The sequence below is a fragment of the Neofelis nebulosa genome, chromosome 1 (genome assembly GCF_028018385.1).
Source record: "Neofelis nebulosa isolate mNeoNeb1 chromosome 1, mNeoNeb1.pri, whole genome shotgun sequence".
NCBI classification, from domain to species: Eukaryota; Metazoa; Chordata; class Mammalia; order Carnivora; family Felidae; genus Neofelis; species Neofelis nebulosa.
The window spans coordinates 176330884-176350415 of NC_080782.1; the positions used below are offsets into that span (position 1 = coordinate 176330884).

The 19532-nt window shown below is 37.4% G+C and overlaps 1 protein-coding gene across 1 annotated transcript in view; it reads right to left on the reverse strand.

Moving 5' to 3' along the window:
• The window catches only part of DNAJC3 (DnaJ heat shock protein family (Hsp40) member C3), a 90662-nt gene that overhangs the window by 43246 nt on the left and 27884 nt on the right, over window positions 1–19532 (reverse strand). Inside the window, exons 3-4 of the mRNA XM_058681699.1 lie at window positions 17838–17962; window positions 15614–15688 (exon numbers count right to left, since the gene is read on the reverse strand). Coding sequence (XP_058537682.1) covers window positions 15614–15688; window positions 17838–17962 — 200 coding nt within the window. The remainder of the gene's footprint in view (window positions 1–15613; window positions 15689–17837; window positions 17963–19532) is intronic.

The window sequence follows — 19532 nt, forward strand, 5'->3', positions numbered from 1 at the left end:
TTGCCAGAAGTCTTGCTTACTTTCCAACTAAGGTCTGTATCTCCAAAGCCCATGTTTTGGATGATGGTGATGATGAAGATCAGTCATGACAGCAGAAAACATTTACTGAGTCCTCTCTAGGTTTCAGGCAATATTCTAAAGCTAAACCAAAAGTCCTAAAGGTCATTTTGGATTATCTCCATTTTATACAGGAGGAAACTATGGTTCAAAGTCACTTCCAGAGCCTACATTCTTAACCGCTCCCTCTTACATGTACGCTGACGCCAAACATGCAACTGCCCACCTTACATCTCCAGCAAGACATCTTAACAGCGTTTCGCTAAGAAGAATTCCACGTCCCATTCCCAACCCACTGCCACTGTCACTGTCACCATCCCATGCTGTTCAAAAATGGCTCCTCTTGGGGCCCCTGGGCGGCTCCATAGGTTAAGCGGCCGACTTCGGCTCAGGTCATGGTCTCGCGCTCCGTGAGTTTGAGCCCCGCGTCGGGCTCTGTGCTGACAGCTCAGAGCCTGGAGCCTGTTTCAGATTCTGTGTCTCCCTCTCTCTGACCCTCCCCTGCTCATGCTCTGTCTCTCCCTGTCTCAAAAATAAATGAAACGTTAAAAAAAATTTTTTTTTTTAAATGGCTCCTCTTATTATTTAGGATGTTAGATTCCTCTTTCCTTGATGTAATTAGGAGTCCAACTCCATTTTACTGCTGCTATCTTTTAAGCCTCATCCTTCCCTCTTCCCTTTCTGCCTCACATCTAAAGCAAGGTGATAAAGCATACTTGGATTTCTCTCAGTGGAATGAGTCTTACCATCAGCCCATCAACATGACTGCATATGCACAAAAATGGTCTAGCACGCTTGACTCCAGGTATTAACACCGTTGGTACTATACATACAGGTTTTAACTGCCAAAGTCTTCATGAAGTTAATGTATAACAGAAAGGCAATGAGCAGAGCAGTGTGATAATAAAAACTTGTGTCTAAGTCTCAAATAGCTCTTTCTATAAGCACAAAATAAAAATATTAAGTTATAAAAAGGCATTATTAACCAGCAGCATTTATTCTTTTAATACAGCATAAAATAATAACATGTCTTACAATTGATAGCTCCTTATATCTGATGAATTATGGCATATTTATACTATTACCCATTTATAGCATTATTTCTGATTCAAAGAAAAAGAGCAACTGTAGCAAGCTATAGCACACATTGCTATCTTTATATTAAATTATAACCAAATTTATTTCATGCCTTTAAAAGTACTGCTCCCTTTTCTTCCTAGTTCATAATACTTAGTATTTTTTTTTAACTTTGGTTATTTCTGATTTAGTTAACTTGAAGCACCACAATCATTCTTTCTGTACTAAAAGATTAAAGATGGAAAAAACAATGCCTAAAGTTATATTGATGCATTTGGTAGATTTATGTTAGTTTGTTTTCAAGTAACACAAACTACCAGTGAAGAGTTTATTTATTAAAAATCACACCAAAGCTTTGTACTTAAATTAAAAATTAAATTGCAATTGGCACTGATATTTATCTAATAATATGGCTGCTCACCAAAAACAAAATGTGAGTTGCCAACTTCATCAAAATAAAAAATGCCGAAATATGAAATAAACATTTAAACTGATCATTAGCTTCACTGTATTTGGATCACATGGAACACTGCCTTGATCTAAAGATTTTTCACTTAAACCCAAAGCATTGATAGCAAAGATAAATAAGGAAAAGATAAAACACCGAAGTCCAAAAACAAATGAGTTTAAAGTGCATTTACTGTATCTTGAAGTTGATAAGAAGGAAGAATTTATAGATCACAAATTATTAAATAAAATGAGTTGCTGAGAATCAGGAAAATTTTTAAAACATTTTTTTTAATGTTTATTTTTTATTTTTGAGAGAGAAACAGAGCATGAGCAGGGAAGGGGCAGAGAGAGAGGGAGACACAGAATCCAAAGAAGGCTCCAGGGTCTGAGCTGTCAGCACAGGGCTCAAATTCACTAACCATGAGATCATGACCTGAGCCGAAGTCATACACTTAACCAACTGAGCCACCCAGGCGCTCCAGGATATTTTTATAAAAATAAGGGAGTCAGGGGCGCCTGGCTGGCTGAGTGGGTTAAACATCCAACTCTTGGTTTCAGCTCAGGTCAGAACAGAGCCTGCTTGGGATTCTCTCTCACTCTCCCTCTCTCTCTGCCACCCCACTCATGTTGTCTCTGTCTCTCTCAAAAATAAGTAAACTTAAAAAAAAAAAAAAAAGAATAAGAGCGTCAAACCATATGATCATTTTCAACAGATGCAGAAAAAGCATTTGACAAAGTACAACATCCATTCACGATAAAAACCATCAACAAAATAGGTTTAAAGGGAACAGACTTCAACATAATAAAGACCATATATGAAAAACCCACAGCAAACATCACCCTCAATGAGGAAGAATGGAGAGCCCCTCCCCTAAGGTCAGGAACAAGACAAGGATGTCCACTCTCACCACTTCTATTCAATATAGCACTGGACATCCTAGCCACAGCAATCAGACAACAAAAAGAAATAAAAGGCATAAAAATCTATAAGGAAGAAGTCAAACTTTCCCTATTTGCAGCTGACGTGATATTGTATACAGAAAACCTGAAAAACTCTACCAAAAAACTGCTAGAACTGATTAACAAATTCAGTAAAGTCGCAGGATACAAAATTACTCTACAGAAATCTGTTGCACTTCTACACATCAATAATGAAACAGCAGAAAAAGAAATTAAGAAAACAATCCCATTTACTACTGTACCCCAAATGGTAAGATACCCAGAAATAAACCTCACCAAAGAGGTGAAAGACCTGTACTCTGAAAACGATAGAACACTGATGAAAGAAACTGAAGATGATGCAAAGAAACGGAAAGACATTCCATGTTCATGGATTGGAAGGACACTGTTAAAATGTCTACACTACCCAAAGCAATCTACACATTTAATGCAATCTCTATCAAAATACCAACAGCATTTTTCACAGAACTAGAACAAACAATCCTAAAATTTGTATGAAACTACAAAAGACCTGGAATAGCCAAAGCAATCTTAAAGAGGAAAAAAAAAAAAAAACTAAGTTGGAGGCATCACAATTCCAGACTTCAAGTTATATCACAAAGCTGTAGTAATCAAACAGCATGGTACTTGCACAAAAATAGAAACATATAGATCAAGGGAACAGAATACAAAATCCAGAAGTAAGCCCACAATTATATCATCAATTAATTAATCTTTGACCATCCAATGAAAGACTCTCCAATGAAAAAGTCTCTTCAACAAATGGTGTTGGGAAAACTGGATAGCAACATGTGGAAGAATGAAACTGGACCACTTTCCTATGCTATACACAAAAATAAATTCAAAATGGATTAAAGACCTAAATGTAAGACCTGAAACCATACAAATCCTAGAAGAGAGCACAGGCAGTAATTTCTCTGACATCAGCTGAGCAACTTTTTTCTAGCTATGTCTCCTGAGGCAAGGAAAACAAAAGCAATAATAAACTATTGAGGCTACATCAAAATAAAAAGCTTCTGCACTTGTGATGACTACGCGGTGATGTGTGGAAGTGCTAAATTACTATATCGTACACCTGAAACCAATATAACACTGTAAGTTAACTAATGGAAATTAAAATAAAAACTTTAAAAAATAAAACAAATTTAAAAAATAAAAAGCTTCTATACAGTAAAGGAAACAATCAACAAAAACTAAATGGCAACCTACAAATTGGGAGAAGATACTTACAAAAGACATATCCAATAAAGGGTATCTAAAATATGTAAAGAACTTATAAAATTCAACACCCAAAAACAAATAATCCAATTTAAAAATGGCAGAAGACATGAACAGACATTTCTCCAAAGAAGACATACAGATGGCCAACAGACATATGAAAAGATATTCATCGTCACTCACTGTCAGAGAAATGCAAATCAAAACTATACCTCACACCTGTCAGAATGGCTAAAATCAACAACGCAACAAACAATAGGTGTTGGCGAGGATGCAGAGAAAGGGGAACCCTCTTGCATTGTTGGTGGGAATGCAAACTGGTGCAGCCACTCTGAAAAACAGAATGGAGGTTCCTCAGAAAGTTAAAAATAGAACTACCCTATGGCCCAGCAATCACACTACTGGGTATTTACCCAAAGAATACAAAAACACTAATTCAAAGGGACACATGCACTCCTATATTTATAGCAGTGTTATTTACAATAGCCAGGATACAGAAGCAGCCCAAGTGTCCATCGATTAATCAAAGGATAAAGAAGATGTTTAAGAAACAGGACTGCCTGGGTAGCTCAGTCGGTTGAGTGTCCAACTCTTGGTCTTGGCTCAGGTCATGATCTCACAGTTCGTGGGATCAAGCCCCACATAGGGCTCTGCACTGACAACACGGAGCCTGCTTGGGATTCTCTCTCCCTCTCTCTCTCTGCCCCTCCCCCACTCACTCTCATGCTCTCTCTCAAAATAAATAAATTTTTTTTAAAAAGATGCTTAAAAAACAAAACAAATGAGCAAAGGGGAAAAAAGAAACTAAGAAACAGACTCTTAACTACAAAGAACAAACTAATGGTCACCAGAGGGGATGGGGGCGGGGTAGGTGGGTGATTAAGGGGATTAAGGAGTGTGCATTTGTGATGAGCACTAACTGATTAAAATAAAAACTTGAGGAAAAAAAAGTATAAGACAGGCATATTTTCTCTACCCATCCTTCTCTCCTAAATAATTGTTCTCTGAGTTTCTATCTGAGGGAATAGCATGGACATGTAACCAATTTGAACAATCCAGAAACCCGGGCATCATACCTAATTGTTCCTTCTCCCTTAGCACAATCACTGCATCTCTCTTGATCCAACCTCCTAAATGTCCACCTATTTCTCTCAATCCCCACCTACTCCAGCCTAATCTTTGGCCTCCATAAAGTCACACTTGGACTACTTACTGCAACAGCTTAATTATCAGACTGTTTACTTCCACTCTCGTCTTCTTCCAACCCATTTTCCAGAGTAGTCTGGGTTTTACTGAAGCAAAACCCTGATCATGACATTCCCAGCATAAACCTTCCATGGCTATTAAACGAATGAACAAACACACACCCAGGTCCCAGCACTACATATGTCCTCTCTGCAATCAGACCCCTGCTTACCTGTCCAGCATTCTCAAACCCCTACTCCAGTGGTACTAGAGGTGTCGTTTTCTTAAATGACAGGATGCTCACCGTCTGCCTGGATGGCCCTCCCAGCCACTTTGCTAACACAGATTCATTCATTCTCTTACCATTCAGACTTCAAGTACATCCTCCTTTAAAAAGGCCTTTCTTGACTCCAGACTCCCAAATCCCAGCTAAGTTAGGTGACCATTCTGTCTGTTCCCACAGGGCTAAATCACAACATTTGTCATATGATATCATATTCGCCGATTATTTCTTACCCTAGTACAATCTCTCCAAAGGCTGAGACTAGTTTTCTTCATCAGCAATTCTCTAACACCTACTATTCTGCCTTGCAAATAATATGCACTCAAATGCTCACTGACCTAACAAATGACCACATGCACTGGCTACAGCAGGAGTCACTGATGGCTCCAAGACAAACTAAACCACGTAAAGTACTGATCAGGATTAGGATAGCTGGTATGGACCTGACGTGATGCTCATTTACAGGACAGCCTCCAACAGTAGAGTAACCTGTACACCTAACAAAGAACGAGTTTCTCACTGTAGCCCAAAAAGAGATTAAGTATATTCAAATTTCTGTTCCGTTATGTAAAATGTAGTTGAATACATCTACCTGGTTGTATATAGCACTTTACTAGTATGATTAAATCTTTACTATATGTAACAGGCTTGTAAATGCTCCTAAATACCACAAAAAGTCCATTTAACTAAAAAATATATAAAGCAAACAAGTTATTATGGATCATCTATATTCACAAATCTTTAAAAATTAATAAGGATTCTTTAATTACTAAAAATAAAATACAGTCATAACACAAAATTTATCTTTTCAAACGAGACCCAGAAATCATCTACTTTATGGTACCAAACTTTAAAGATAGGATGTCATCTATACAATTTCTATGCTTTGCAATGAGGAAAACAAGGTGCTCAGAAGGGAAGAACTTCTCAGTCACCTTTCTTTTAAGAAGTACCAATGTTATCAGTTTCTTGCTTATCTTTCCAGAGGTTTTTGTCTGTATATAAGCAAATACATGTTTTCTCACACTTCTTAACGCGAATAACAACAAATGTTCTGCACCATGTGAAACACATACACGTTTGAGTCCTGTTCCCATATTCGACAGGAATAGCCCTCAGAGCATGCATACAATTACTAATGACAGCAGAGAGCAACAGTACAGTGCATAAGAATGCAGGTTCTAGAATTTTCTAACCTACTTGCTTGCTACTGGTGTAATCTTGGGCAAGTCACCAAACTTCTCTGAACCTCTATTTGCTCAGCTGAAAATGAGACTACCAGTATACCAGACCACAGAGGCAGAATAGCGATTGAAATAATCCATACAAGTCCTTAGCAATATGCCCCGTGCATGCTGAGTGCTGTACAAAACATGGCTAAAGTACAAAAGTAGATCTAAAACCCAACGCTCCTTCCTGCCTCTTGTTCCAAAACTTGTCTTTTTTCTTCAGAATTTGTTTTATACAACTTTAAAACAGAAAAAAACTATAAATTTTAACCAATTGCCACTTATACCAGTTTAGCACACAAAAGTTTTCTGTAATCAGAAATAGCATTTACACACAATTTTTATTTTGCCCTTTAATTGACTTTATTTTGTAATGTAGGTCTATAAATCAATAGCAAACATAAATAATTCTTGTTCATGAATATTATTCTATCATACTGACACAATATTCTCTAATAGTTTCCAAAACAAATAGAACTCCAATAAGTATCTTTGGGCAAAATGTTTTTCTTTCATAATACTTACTGCCAGATTTTTCTGTAAAAGTTCTATTTATACTTGCAATGTCAACAATATTATATACCTGGAAACATTTCCTTAAAGTCTCATCAGGGTTGGGCTGTATGTTATCTATTTTTGCTAAACATAAGAGATAGTAGTCCTGTGAGTAGTTCTAATGTTCATCTTTACATTTAGAAAGACTGGACACTGTAGACACTGGGTTTGGGTTTATATCTCGTGTTGTCCATCTGATAACATTCTTTTATCATTTTCCCAGTAGAATCAAGGTTCCAAATGCTTAAAATTTAATCATTTATATACATATGTTAACTGATAAGTTCTTCTCAATATTCTCATTTCATGATGCTCTAACACCTACACCCTTGGGACACTGTAATTACTGTTCAGACAAAAGATATACATGTCAGATTTTCTAATTATTAATCTGAATCTTAAGTCCAGGTATTTCCAATTTATTCCAAGTGAAACATAAAATAACTGTAAAATAATAAATTCTGTACTTGTATCCTTCTCTAAACCCAATCCAATCTAATATAATTATTATTACACACAACAAAATTGTTATTACATATTAAACATAGCTTTTGCAGTGTTAAGATTTAACTTGGCCTCCCATCTGTATTCCCATGGGGAACTGAGGTGGCTCTGTTGGTTAAGTGTCTGACTCTTGATCTTGGCTCAGGTCAGGATCGCATGGTTCATGGGTTCGAGCCCTGCGTCAGGCTCCACGCTGACAGTGTGGAGCTTGCTTGGGATTCTCTCTCTCCCTCTCTCTCTGCCCCTCCCTGCTCACTCTCTCTCTCTAAATAAGTAAATAAACATTAAAAAAAATTTTTTTTTAATTTCTTCTACAAATTTAAATATGTGAACACTTTCCTGAAGAAAAAAAAATCACAAAGATTATTCAATGTGAAAAATGAAATTAAAAACACAGTACCAGGGGCAACTGGGTGGCTCAGTCGGTTGAGCGTCTGACTTCAGCTCAGGTCATGATCTCACGGTTTGTGGGTTTGAGCCCCGCATCGGGCTCTGTGCTGACAGCTCAGAGCCTGGAGCCTCCTTCTGATTCTGTGTCTCACTCTCTCTCTCTGCCCCTCCCCTGCTCACACTGTCTCTCTCTGTCTCTCAAAAATAAATAAATGTAAAAAACATTTTAAAAAAACAAAAAAACACAGTACCATTTTAAATCATCCCTCCCACACCCAAAAAAGAACTCGGGTATATACATTTAACAAAATATGTACAGGATCTGTACATTGCAAGTTACAAAACACTGATAAAAGAAATCAAAGACCTAAACAAATGGGGAGGCATATTATGTTCATGGATTGGAAGACTCAACATAATAAGTATTTCATTTCTGCCCAAACTGACTTTTAGGCTTATTGCGATTCCTTTCCTATCAAAATATCAGCAAGGCTTTTTGTAGACATAGAGAAATTTATTCTAAATTTACATAAAAGGGTAAAGGCCAGGGAATACCTAAAACGATACTGACAGAGAAGAATAAAGTGAGAAGGAATCATTCCACTCCCTAGTAAGACTCCTTATAGAGCTAAAACACCAACAGAGTACAGGAATGGCAGAGGGATAGACACACAGAAAACAGAAGAGAGAACCCAGAAATACACCCACCCAAGTACAGCAAACGTCTTATTTTTAAAGGTGTGAAAGCACTTCAGTGAAGGACAGAAAGCCTTTTCAAAATATGGTGCTGGAACAATGGCATATCCAAAGGCAAAACAAATCAACCTCAACCTAAACTTCACACATTACACAAACATTAAGTCAAAATAGAACACAGACTTAAATGTAAAACATAAGACCATAAAACTTTAAAAAAAAAAATAACATAGGAGAAAACATTCGGAACGTAAGGCTTGGAGAATAGTTCTTCAACAGGACACCAAAAACAGTGTATGCAGAAGAAAAAGCAAAATGGATAAATTGAATATCATCAAAATTAAAAACATCTTCTCTCTGAAACACCCTGTGAATAGTAAAAGACAAGCTATGGACTAGAAGAACATATTTGCCGACCACACATGTGATAAAGTATTGAAAATACATAAAGAGGGGCACCTGGGTGGCTCAGTCAGTTAAGCATCCGACTCTTGATCTTGGCTCACGTCATGATTTCATGGTTCATGTGACCAAGCTCCCAGCCTCTGTGCTCACTGTGTGGAGCCTGCTTGGGATTCTCTCTCCCTCTCCCTCCCTCTCTCTCTCTGCCCCTCCCCTGCTAGCAGGCACACCCATGTGCTCTCTCAAAATAAATAAATTTTAAAAAGAAAAAAGCAGTGACAAAACCACATACTGGCAAAGATGCAGAGGAACATAAAATGGCACAGTCACTCTGAAAAGCAGTTTGGTGGTTCCTTATAAAACTAAACAGGCAATTATGACACAACCCAGAAATTGCACTTCTAGGCATTTATCCCAGGAAAATGAAAACTTCTGTTCACACTAAAACCTAGACAAGAATATTTGTAGCATTAAAAAAAAAAAAAAGTTCATACCAGTTTTATTCATAATAGTGAAAAAGTGGAAACAACCCAAATGTCCATTAATTGATGAATGAGTGTCACACACATACCATGGACTACTTAGCGATTAAAAGGAACTAAGTGATATATGCAACAATCTGAATGAATCTCCAGGGAATTATATGGAGTAAAAAAAAGTCAATGCCAAAAGGTTATATAACGTTTGTTCATGTATAAAGTTTGAAATGTCAAAATTAAAGAAATGAGTAACAAATTAGTGGTTGCCGAAAGTGGATGAGAGGCCAAAACAGTATGTGAGGGAAGTGGGTGTGCTTATAAATGGGCAACAGGAAGGATCCTTGTGGCAACAGAAGTGCTCAGTATGTTAACTGTGGTGTAAATAAAACGTGTATCAAATTAAACACACACGCAGACACGGACACTAGGCCTGGGTGGCTCAGTCCATTGAGCATCTGATTCTTGGTTTTGGCTCAGGTCATAATCTCACAATTCGTGGGATGGAGCCCCACATCTGGCTCTGCACTGACAGTGAGGAGCCTGCTTGGAATTCTCTGTCTCCCTCTCTCTCTGCCCCTCCCCCGATCGCTGTCTCTTGCAAAATAAATACACAAACATTAAAAAAAACAAAAACAAATGAACACTACTACTAAAACTGAGGAAATCTGAATAGACAGATTGTATCAATGTCAATATCTTTGTTGTAATATCGTACTATAGTTTTACAAGATGTTATCATTGGGTGACAGTAGGTATTGGGTAAAGGGTATACAGGATCTCTCTGTATTATTAATTACAACTGTATGGGAATCTACAATTATCTCAATACAAATTTCAATTAAAAATAAAAAATCATTCAATTCAGTTGCACACTGTCATGGAAGTATCCTGTAATAATAATAGCAACGGCAATTTTAAGAATGCACTAGCAGAAGTATGACCGTCAGAAAACAATCGAAAAGTGGCAATGCTGGCTGGTTCTTTGAAAGAATAAACAAAATTGATAAGCCCCTAGCCAGGCTTATAAAAAAGAAAAGAGAGAGGACCCAAATAGATAAAATCATGAATGAAAGAGATCACAACAAACACTACAGAAATACAAACAACTGTACGAGAATACCATGAAAAATTATATGCCAACACACGAGGCAATCTGGAAGAAATGGACAAATTCCTAGAAACTCATGCACTACCAAAACTGAAACAGTAAGAGACAGAAAATTTGAACATACCCATAACCAGCAAAGAAACTGAATCAGTTATCAAAAATCTCCCAACAAACAAATCTCCCAGAGTCCTGGGCCAGATGGCCTCCCAGGGGAATTCTACCAGGCATTCATTTTCTTAAATAGTATTCTCTTTTTATTTTATTTTTTAAGTTTATTTATTTATTTAGAGAGAGAAAGAGAGAGAGAGAGCATGCACACGTGAGTTGGGGAGGGGCAGAAAGAGAGAATCCCAAGCAGGCTCCACGCTGTCAGTGCAGAGCTCCACACGGGGCTCGAACCCAAGGACCATGAGATCATGACCTGAGCCGAAACTAAGAGACACTCAACTGCACTATTCACCATGATCAAATGGGATTTATTGCTGGGCTGCAGGGCTGGCTTAGTGTTCTCAAATCAATCAGTGCAATACACCACATTAACACAAGAAAGGATAAGAACTATATGATCCTCTCAGGGGCACCTGGGTGGCTCAGTCGGTTGAGGGTCCGACTTTGTCTCAGGTCATGATCTCGCAGTTCGTGAGTTTAAGCCCTGCGTTGGACTCTGTGCTGACAGCTCGGAGCCTGGAGCCTGCTTCCGATTCTGTGTCTCCCTCTCTGCCCCTTCCCCCCTCATGCTCTCTCTCTGTCTCTCAAAGATGAATAAACATTAAAAAAAAACAAAAAAACAACTATAGGATCCTCTCAATAGATGCAGAAAAAGCATTTGACAAAATACAGCATTCTTTCTTGGTAAAAACTCTCAAGAAAGTTGGGAGTAGAAGGAACATACCTCAGCATTATAAATACCATATATGAAAGACTCACAGCTGTAACATCCTCAATGGGGAAAAACTGAGAGCTTTGTCACTAAGGTCAGGAACAGGGATTTCCATTCTCACCACTGTGGTTCAACTTAGTATTGGAAGTCCTAGCCTCAGCAATCAGACAACAAAAAGAAATAAAAGGCATACAAGGAAGGAAGGAAGAAGTCAAACTTTCACTCTTCACAGATGACATGATACTCTACGTGGAAAACCCAAAAGACTCCACCAAAAAACTGCTAGAATTGATATATGAATTCAACAAAGTCACAGAATATAAAATCAACATAACGAAACTGGTTGCAGAAAGAGAAATTAAGAAAACAATCCCACTTACGATTTGCCCCAAAAACCTTAAGATACCTAGGAATAAACCTAATAACCAAAAAAGTAAGTTCTGTACACTATAGAAAGCTTATGAAAGAAACTGAAGAAGACACAAAGAAATGGAAAAACATTCCATGCTCACGGATTGAAGAACAAATATTGTTAAAATGTCGACACTACAAAGCAATCTACACGTGCAATGAAATCCCCATCAAAAATAATAGCATTCTTCATAGAGCTAGAACAAACAATCCTAAAATTTGTATGGAACCAGAAAAGACCCTAAAATTTGTATGGAACCAGAAAAGACCCTGAATAGCCAAAGTAATGTTGAAAAAGAAAAGCAAAGCTGGAAGCATCACAATCCTGGACTTCAAGCTGTATTACAAAGCAGTAATCATCAAGACTGTATGGTACTGGCACAAAAACAGACGCAAAGATCATTGGAACAGAATGGAGAACCTAGATATGATATGGACCCACAAATGTATGGCCAATTCATCTTCCACAAAGCAGGAAAGAATATGGAATGGAAAAGATAGTCTCTTCAAATGGTGCTGGGAAAACTGGACAGCGACATGCAGAAGAAGGAACCTGGACCACTTTCCTATAACATACACAAAAATAAATTCAAAACGGATGGAAGACCTAAATGTGAGTCAGAAAACCATCAAAATCCTATAGGAGAACACAGGCAGCAACCTCTTTGACCTTGGCCACAGTAACCTCTTACTTGACATGTCTCCAGAGGCAAGGGAAACAAAAGCAAAAATGAACTACTGGGACCTCATGAGGATAAAAAGCTTCTGCACTGCAAAGGAAACAGTCAACAAAACTAAAAGGCAACCAACAGAATGGGAAAAGATATTTGCAAATGACATATCAGATAAAGGGTTAGTATCCAAAAACTATGAAGAACTTATCAAACTCAACACCCAAAAACAAATAATCCAGTGAAGTAATGGGCAGAAGACAGGAACAGACACGTCGAGATGGCTAACAGACATATGAAAAGATGTTCAACATCACTCATCAGGAAGTTACAAATGTTCAACATCACTCATCATCAAGGAAATACAAATCAAAACCGCACTGAGATACCACCTCACACCAGTCAGAGTGGCTAAAATCAACAACTCAGGAAACAAGAGACGTTGGCAAGAGAGAAAAGGGGAACCCTCTTACACTCTTGGTGGGAATGCAGCCACTCTGGAAAACAGAATGGAGACTCCTCAAAAAATTAAACATAGAACTACCCTATTACCCAGCATTTGACTGCTAGGTATTTATCCAAAAGATACAAAAATGCTGATTCAAAGGGGCACATGCACCCCAATGTTTATAGCAGCACTATCAAAAATAGCTAAATTATGGAAATATCCCAAATGGCTACTGACTGATGAATGGATAAAGAAGAGGTGGGGTGGGTGGGTGGGTGTGTGTGTGTGTGTGTGTGTGTGCGCGCGCGCGCGTGCAATGGAATATTATTCAGTCATCAAAAAGAAATGAAATCTTGCCATTTGCAACAATGTAGATAGAACTAGAGGGTGTTATGCTATGCAAAATAAGTCAGAGAAAGACAAATATATGATTTCACTCATGGAATTTAAGAAACACAACAGATGAACATAGGGAAGGAAAAATAAGATAAAAACAGAGAGGGAGGCAAACCATAAGACTATTAACTACAGAGAACAAACTGAAGTCTGCTGGAGGGGAGGTGCATAGGGGGATGGGCTAAAAGGATGACGGGCATTAAGGAGAGCACTTGTTAGGATGAGCACTGGGTGTCATATGTAAGTGGGTTCTACTCCTGAAATCAATACTACACTGTATGTTAACTTACTTGAAGTTAAATAAATAAATTTTAAAAAATAAATAAAAGTGGAAAGTCCCCCTTTTGTTTCTGTGAGGTTTGGGAGGGGTTTTTTTGTTTGTTTGTTTTTTAGAGAGACAGCAAATGCAGGGGAGGGCAAAGGGAGGGGGGGCGGGAGGGAGAAAGGGATGGGAGGAGGGAGAGGAGAGGAAAGAAGAGAGAGAGGAGAGAGGGGGAGAGGGAGGGGAGGAGGGGGAAGGGGAGGGAGAGAGACAATATCTTAAGCAGGCTCCATGCTCAATGTGGAAACTGACACAGGGCTCAATCCCACAACCCTGGAATCATGACCTGAGCTGAAATCAAGAGTCAGATGTTCAACTGACAGAACCACTCAGCCACCCCTCTGTGAGGTTTTAATATTGATCACAGAAAAGACATTAACTGAAGACAAACCCAAAATTCAAAGAACTCACTTTTCCAGAAGGATATATCCAATGCCCAGTAAGGATTAATTTTTGCTAAAGCTTTCTTCTGAATTGTGTTATTCCTAAAAGGCTACTCTAATGTTATGATTGAAAAACAATTCTACATAATAGATTTAGGCATTTGTTAAAAAGAAGGAAACTCATTCTTATGTTTTATCATTCATCCATCCATTCAACAAATTTCTCACAACACTTGGTATGTATAAGAACGAGGCTGGGGACTCAGATGCCATCACATCCCACGACCTATCCTTCAGCCTGTTCTCAAGCACCTTCTCAAGTAGTAAGGAAAATTAAATAAACATAAAAGGACATCCAGTTTTACTGAGACCAGGAGACAGCTGCTGATTAGATTTTAATACAATTAAGTCTAATGTTTAATTTCTCTGCATATGACTGAGTACTGTGAAAACACTGAGGTTATGAAATACTAAGGGTATAAAATACTGAGGTTATGAAAATATTAGAAATTTCAGTTTTATTTTCATAGTGGTTATCATCTAGTAACTAAGTATTTTTATAAACTACAAAAATGCAAATAATGAACAATGGGGTTTTATACAGTTGACCTTTGAACAACACAGGGTTAGGGGCACCGATGCCACCCACCTCATGCAGTCAAATCCTCATAAAACTTCTGACTCCCCCAAAACTACTAGTAGTCTACTGCTAACCAGAAGCCTTAACAATAACATAGTCAATTAACACATACTCTGTATGTTATACGTATTATATACTGTATTCTTACAATAAAGTAAGTTAGAGAAAAGAAAACGTTATTAAGAATATTATAAGGAAGAGAAAATGCATTAACAGTACTTATACAGCCCACATAAAAGTGGACCCATGCAGTTCAAATCCATTTTGTTTAAGGGTCAACTGTATATATGCCCTTTCTAGACCACTTCAGAAGCAAATCCAGATGGAACAAAAATGCAGGTCTTAAAATTAGCTTCATGAGGGCATAAAGACTTTGGCTGTCTCTCCAACAAATCATTTTTCAATTATAGGTGATCTATAACATCCCCCAATGAATTCAAAACACTACACTTTGTAGAGTAGTCATACAGGAAATTACAAAACTCCCTTTTAAGAATGTCTCATTATTCCTTCAAATCAAATGAAGTGTTTCCCAGGGGTATCTAGAGGAGTTTTAGAATAGTTCAGTTGATATCTCTAGATCCTCACGGAAAACAAAGCAGAACACGTGAGCTATATAAACTGAATTAAAATTATATATTCATTCCATATACTTTATCTTCCAACTCTTAAAGTGATTCTTTCATGTCAGCCACTATGTATTAATACAGAAACTGTGATTTTTATATATACAAATCAAATGATTTTCCCTTTTAGCTACAAAGTTATTACTAAATGTCTTACTATATAAAAAAATAAGTCCAACATGTTCACTCATCTTCATAAAGGAGTTCAACATCTTCATAAAGCCAAATACAAGCTGAACTTACCACTTTTTTAAAATCATCTTCTGCTTCATCAAGTTTTCCTTGTTTGAGTAATAAGTGACCTCTCTGTAATCTTGCCTAGAAAAAAGAAAGGGCATTCTGAGAACCACACATTACCAAATTTTCTTTAAACACAAAGAATGAAACCAAATACACTAATGAACTATTAACGAAATATTTATTTTTCCAATGCCCATTTGACTTGGCACTCTTGAGAACAATTCCTGGAACCAATGAATGTGTACAATTTTTAAGCATTAAGTATGCTTCTTTAAAAATACTTTTTGTGCTATATCCCCCAAAATTGAAAATATGTATCCACACAAATCTTGTACATGGATGTTCAAATCAATAGCTAAAAAGTAGAAATCACCCAAATTCCTATCAACTAATAAATCAATAAGCAAATGTGACATACACACACACACACACACACACACACACAATGGAATATTGCTATTGTTATTCAGCATTAAAAGGAATGAAGTACTGACACGTGCTACAACATGGGTGAACCGTGAAAACAATATGCTAAGTGAAAGAAGTCAGACACAAAAGGACAAATACTGAATGATTTCATTTATATGAAATGTCCAAATAGGCAAGCCCACACAGACAGAAAGAAAAGTGGTTGCCAGAGTCCAGGGCATAAATGGGGAGGGACTGCTAATGGGTACTCGATTTCTTTTGGGAGTGATAAAAATGTTCTGGAACTAGACAGTGGTGATGCCTGCACAACCTTGTGAATACACTAAAACACCACTGAATTATACACTTTAAAAAAGGATGAATTTGATGATATGTGAATTTTATCTCAATATTTTTTTTTTTGGCTATCGTAATAACTTTTTTGTCACCACAAAAAAAAAGCTGTGTAATTTGGGACTTTACCAATCAAAGTTCTAGATATAATTTTGTTTTTATTAACTTTGGAAATATTCACTCTACTACAACCGAATAACACCTCTTCCCTTTTCCCATGCATCATTTTTCCCCCTCCATCTCTGGTATTCCTTTTCTCATGTTCATGATCCCATCTCTTCCAAGAATACCAACTCTCTGATGACCAATGTGACCATAAGACAGAAACCACACTGACATTCCACTAAAACTTAACACATTATTGGGGCGCCTGGGTGGCTCGGTCAGTTGAGTGCCCAACTTCAGCTCAGGTCATGATCTCGCAGTCGATGGGTTCGAGCCCTGCATCCGGCTCTGTGCTGACAGCCCAGAGCCTGGAACCTGCTTCGGATTCTGTGTCTCCCTCTCTCTCTGCCCCTCCCTCACTCACACTCTGTCTCTCTCTGTCTCAAAAATAAATAAACATTAAAAACAAAAATTTTTAAAAAAACACATTACTTTGACAGTACAAAAAATTTCCCTGATCCTCTGTTAAGTGCATCAACACACATAAAAAGGAAAACGAAGCCACTTTAACTAACTAATAATACTAGGAAAATGAACTACTCAACTTTTGTGAAAGGTTGTACTCAGTTAAGCTAGGTAAAGTAACAGATTAAAAGAAAGTCTGACACTTGGCAATTCCATCCTAAAATAATAGTAATATTTCAAACCAAACATTCACCCATATCTAATCAGTTATCCCAATTCCTTTTTAGATTATGGCAGGATATAAACAATAAATGGGCTACCAAATTAATTTTGAAAGCATCTAACTTATCCCATTATTTTAAGCCATTACACTAAATGCCAAACATCAGGATATCCCATTAGACTGTAAATTCCTCCATTTCTGAAGCTTGTGTGTTGGTTGCAGGGGAGGATGCCATCTAATTCAGAACTGTGTCCTTACTACAAACCACTATGTAAGTGACCTATCTCCTTTTCTTTATCTTTCCTATGACAGCCTTAATTGAAACTACTGTCAGTCACCTGACAGCCTGTTAATTCAATAGCCTGTTGATCAACTGGTTACTCAGCCTCACATCTTGCCCTACACTCCCCCCAAAAACAGAGGTCTTTCTAAGCCACAAGGATGATGTCACTGCCAAGCTTCTAAAATTCACCAAATTTACCCACTGTTCCTTTTTCACACAGATCTTTGATTCCAGGGACTTTGGATTGTTCTTGCTGCCCAGTCTACTACACCACAGCAGCTTCCTATGCTCCCCAGCTATGCCTAACAGGTCGATCCTCACCTTTAAAAACAAATTACCTCTTCCAAACTTCCTTAAGTTTTCTTTAAAGAAAGTTTAGATGCACTTACTGCAGTAAAATCCATCTTCAGTTCAATCACCTTAGTTAAATCAGGAAGTGCTGCTTTTGATTTGCCCATAGCTAAAAAGACAGTAGCTCTCCGATAGTAAGCAATATAGTTATCTGGGTCACCATCTGAAAATTAAAATAATAAATATTAGCTCTCGGTAATTTCCTTAAAAACACAAATCACCTGAACCATACTAGAGTTTGCAATTCCCTTAAGGCATTAAGAGTCTTTCCATCAATAATGGGTCCAGTTGACTAGCAAGATCACTACAAATAAATCCAGAACAGGATTGGCAAACTATAGTCTCTGAGCCAAATCCAACCCACAGGCTTCAAGAATATCTTTTACATTTTTAAAGAGTTGTCAAAAAATAAAAATAAAAATAAATGCACAGAGACTGTATGGCTGAAAAGCTTAAATATTCATCATCTGGCTCTTTAGAGGAAATGTTTGCCAACCTCTGATCTAAAATATTAACTATATTCGACTCACAACTTTTATAAGTATGTAATTCAGTCTTTGTCTTTACTGAAATTTCCTTAAGTTAAATACTGATTGAGGAGCACCTGGGTGGCTCAGTCAGTTAAGCATCCGACTTCAGCTCAGGCCATGATCTCATGGTTCGTGAATTTGAGCCCCTGTGTCAGGCTCTGTGTGGACAGCTTAGACCCTGGAACCTACTTTAGATTCTGTGTCTCCCTTTCTCCCTGCCCTCCCCCACTCATGCTCTCTCTCTCAAAATAAACATTAAAAATTTTTTTTAAAAATACTGATTGAGAATGTGACTATGCTTTATTCAGAGTTAAGAAAATTATAGACTTCCAATTAAACTGACATATTAAATGTACAATCTCTGTTCCCTCACAAATTCCAATTAAAACGGCAGTGAAGAAATAAAGGTACAAACCTTAGGACAAAGGAGGAGAAGGGAAATGAGACAAGACTAATTAAGTTACCAATATTTAAAAGAAGGAAAACAGATGGATGATTAGGTTTTTTAGCTAATTCTACTTTACTCAGTGGAAGTAAACCTTGTGCTGCCAAACAGTCCTTCTAGAAAGCAATTTTGAAATACATATGTGTGTATGTGTGTGTGTATGTGTGTGTGTGTGTATATACAGATATATAGATATAGATATATAGATATATATCTTGACCAAATCCAGCCACGTGTCTTAAACAAATATTTATTTATGCACAGTTCTATCATTATAAGATTTACAACTAAAACTCTCTGAAAGTTCTACCCCTGAAGGCCTTATCATCTGAAAAACATGACCAATGGCAATCTATGACAGAATGGTTTGTCATCATTCAAAATCATGGTTTTGAGCAGTTGTTAATGGCATTAACCTACCTGAACCACTGCTGAGCAAAAGACGGCAGGAGGATAAAGTAAATACAAATGGCCAAAAGCACATGAAAAGATGCTTACCATCACTAATCATTAGGGAAAGGTAAATCAAAACCACAGTGAGATACCACTTCCCATCCATTAAGATGGTTATTACAAAAACAAAGGAAGGAAGGAGAGAAAGGGAGAGAGAAAAATGGGGAACAACTGCTTAATGGGTAGAGTTTCAGTTTGGGATGATGAAAAAGCTCTGGAAATGGATGGTGATGCAGGTTGCACAAATATGTGAATGTGCTTAGTGCCACTAACCTAATACACTTAAAAATGGTCAAAACAGTAAA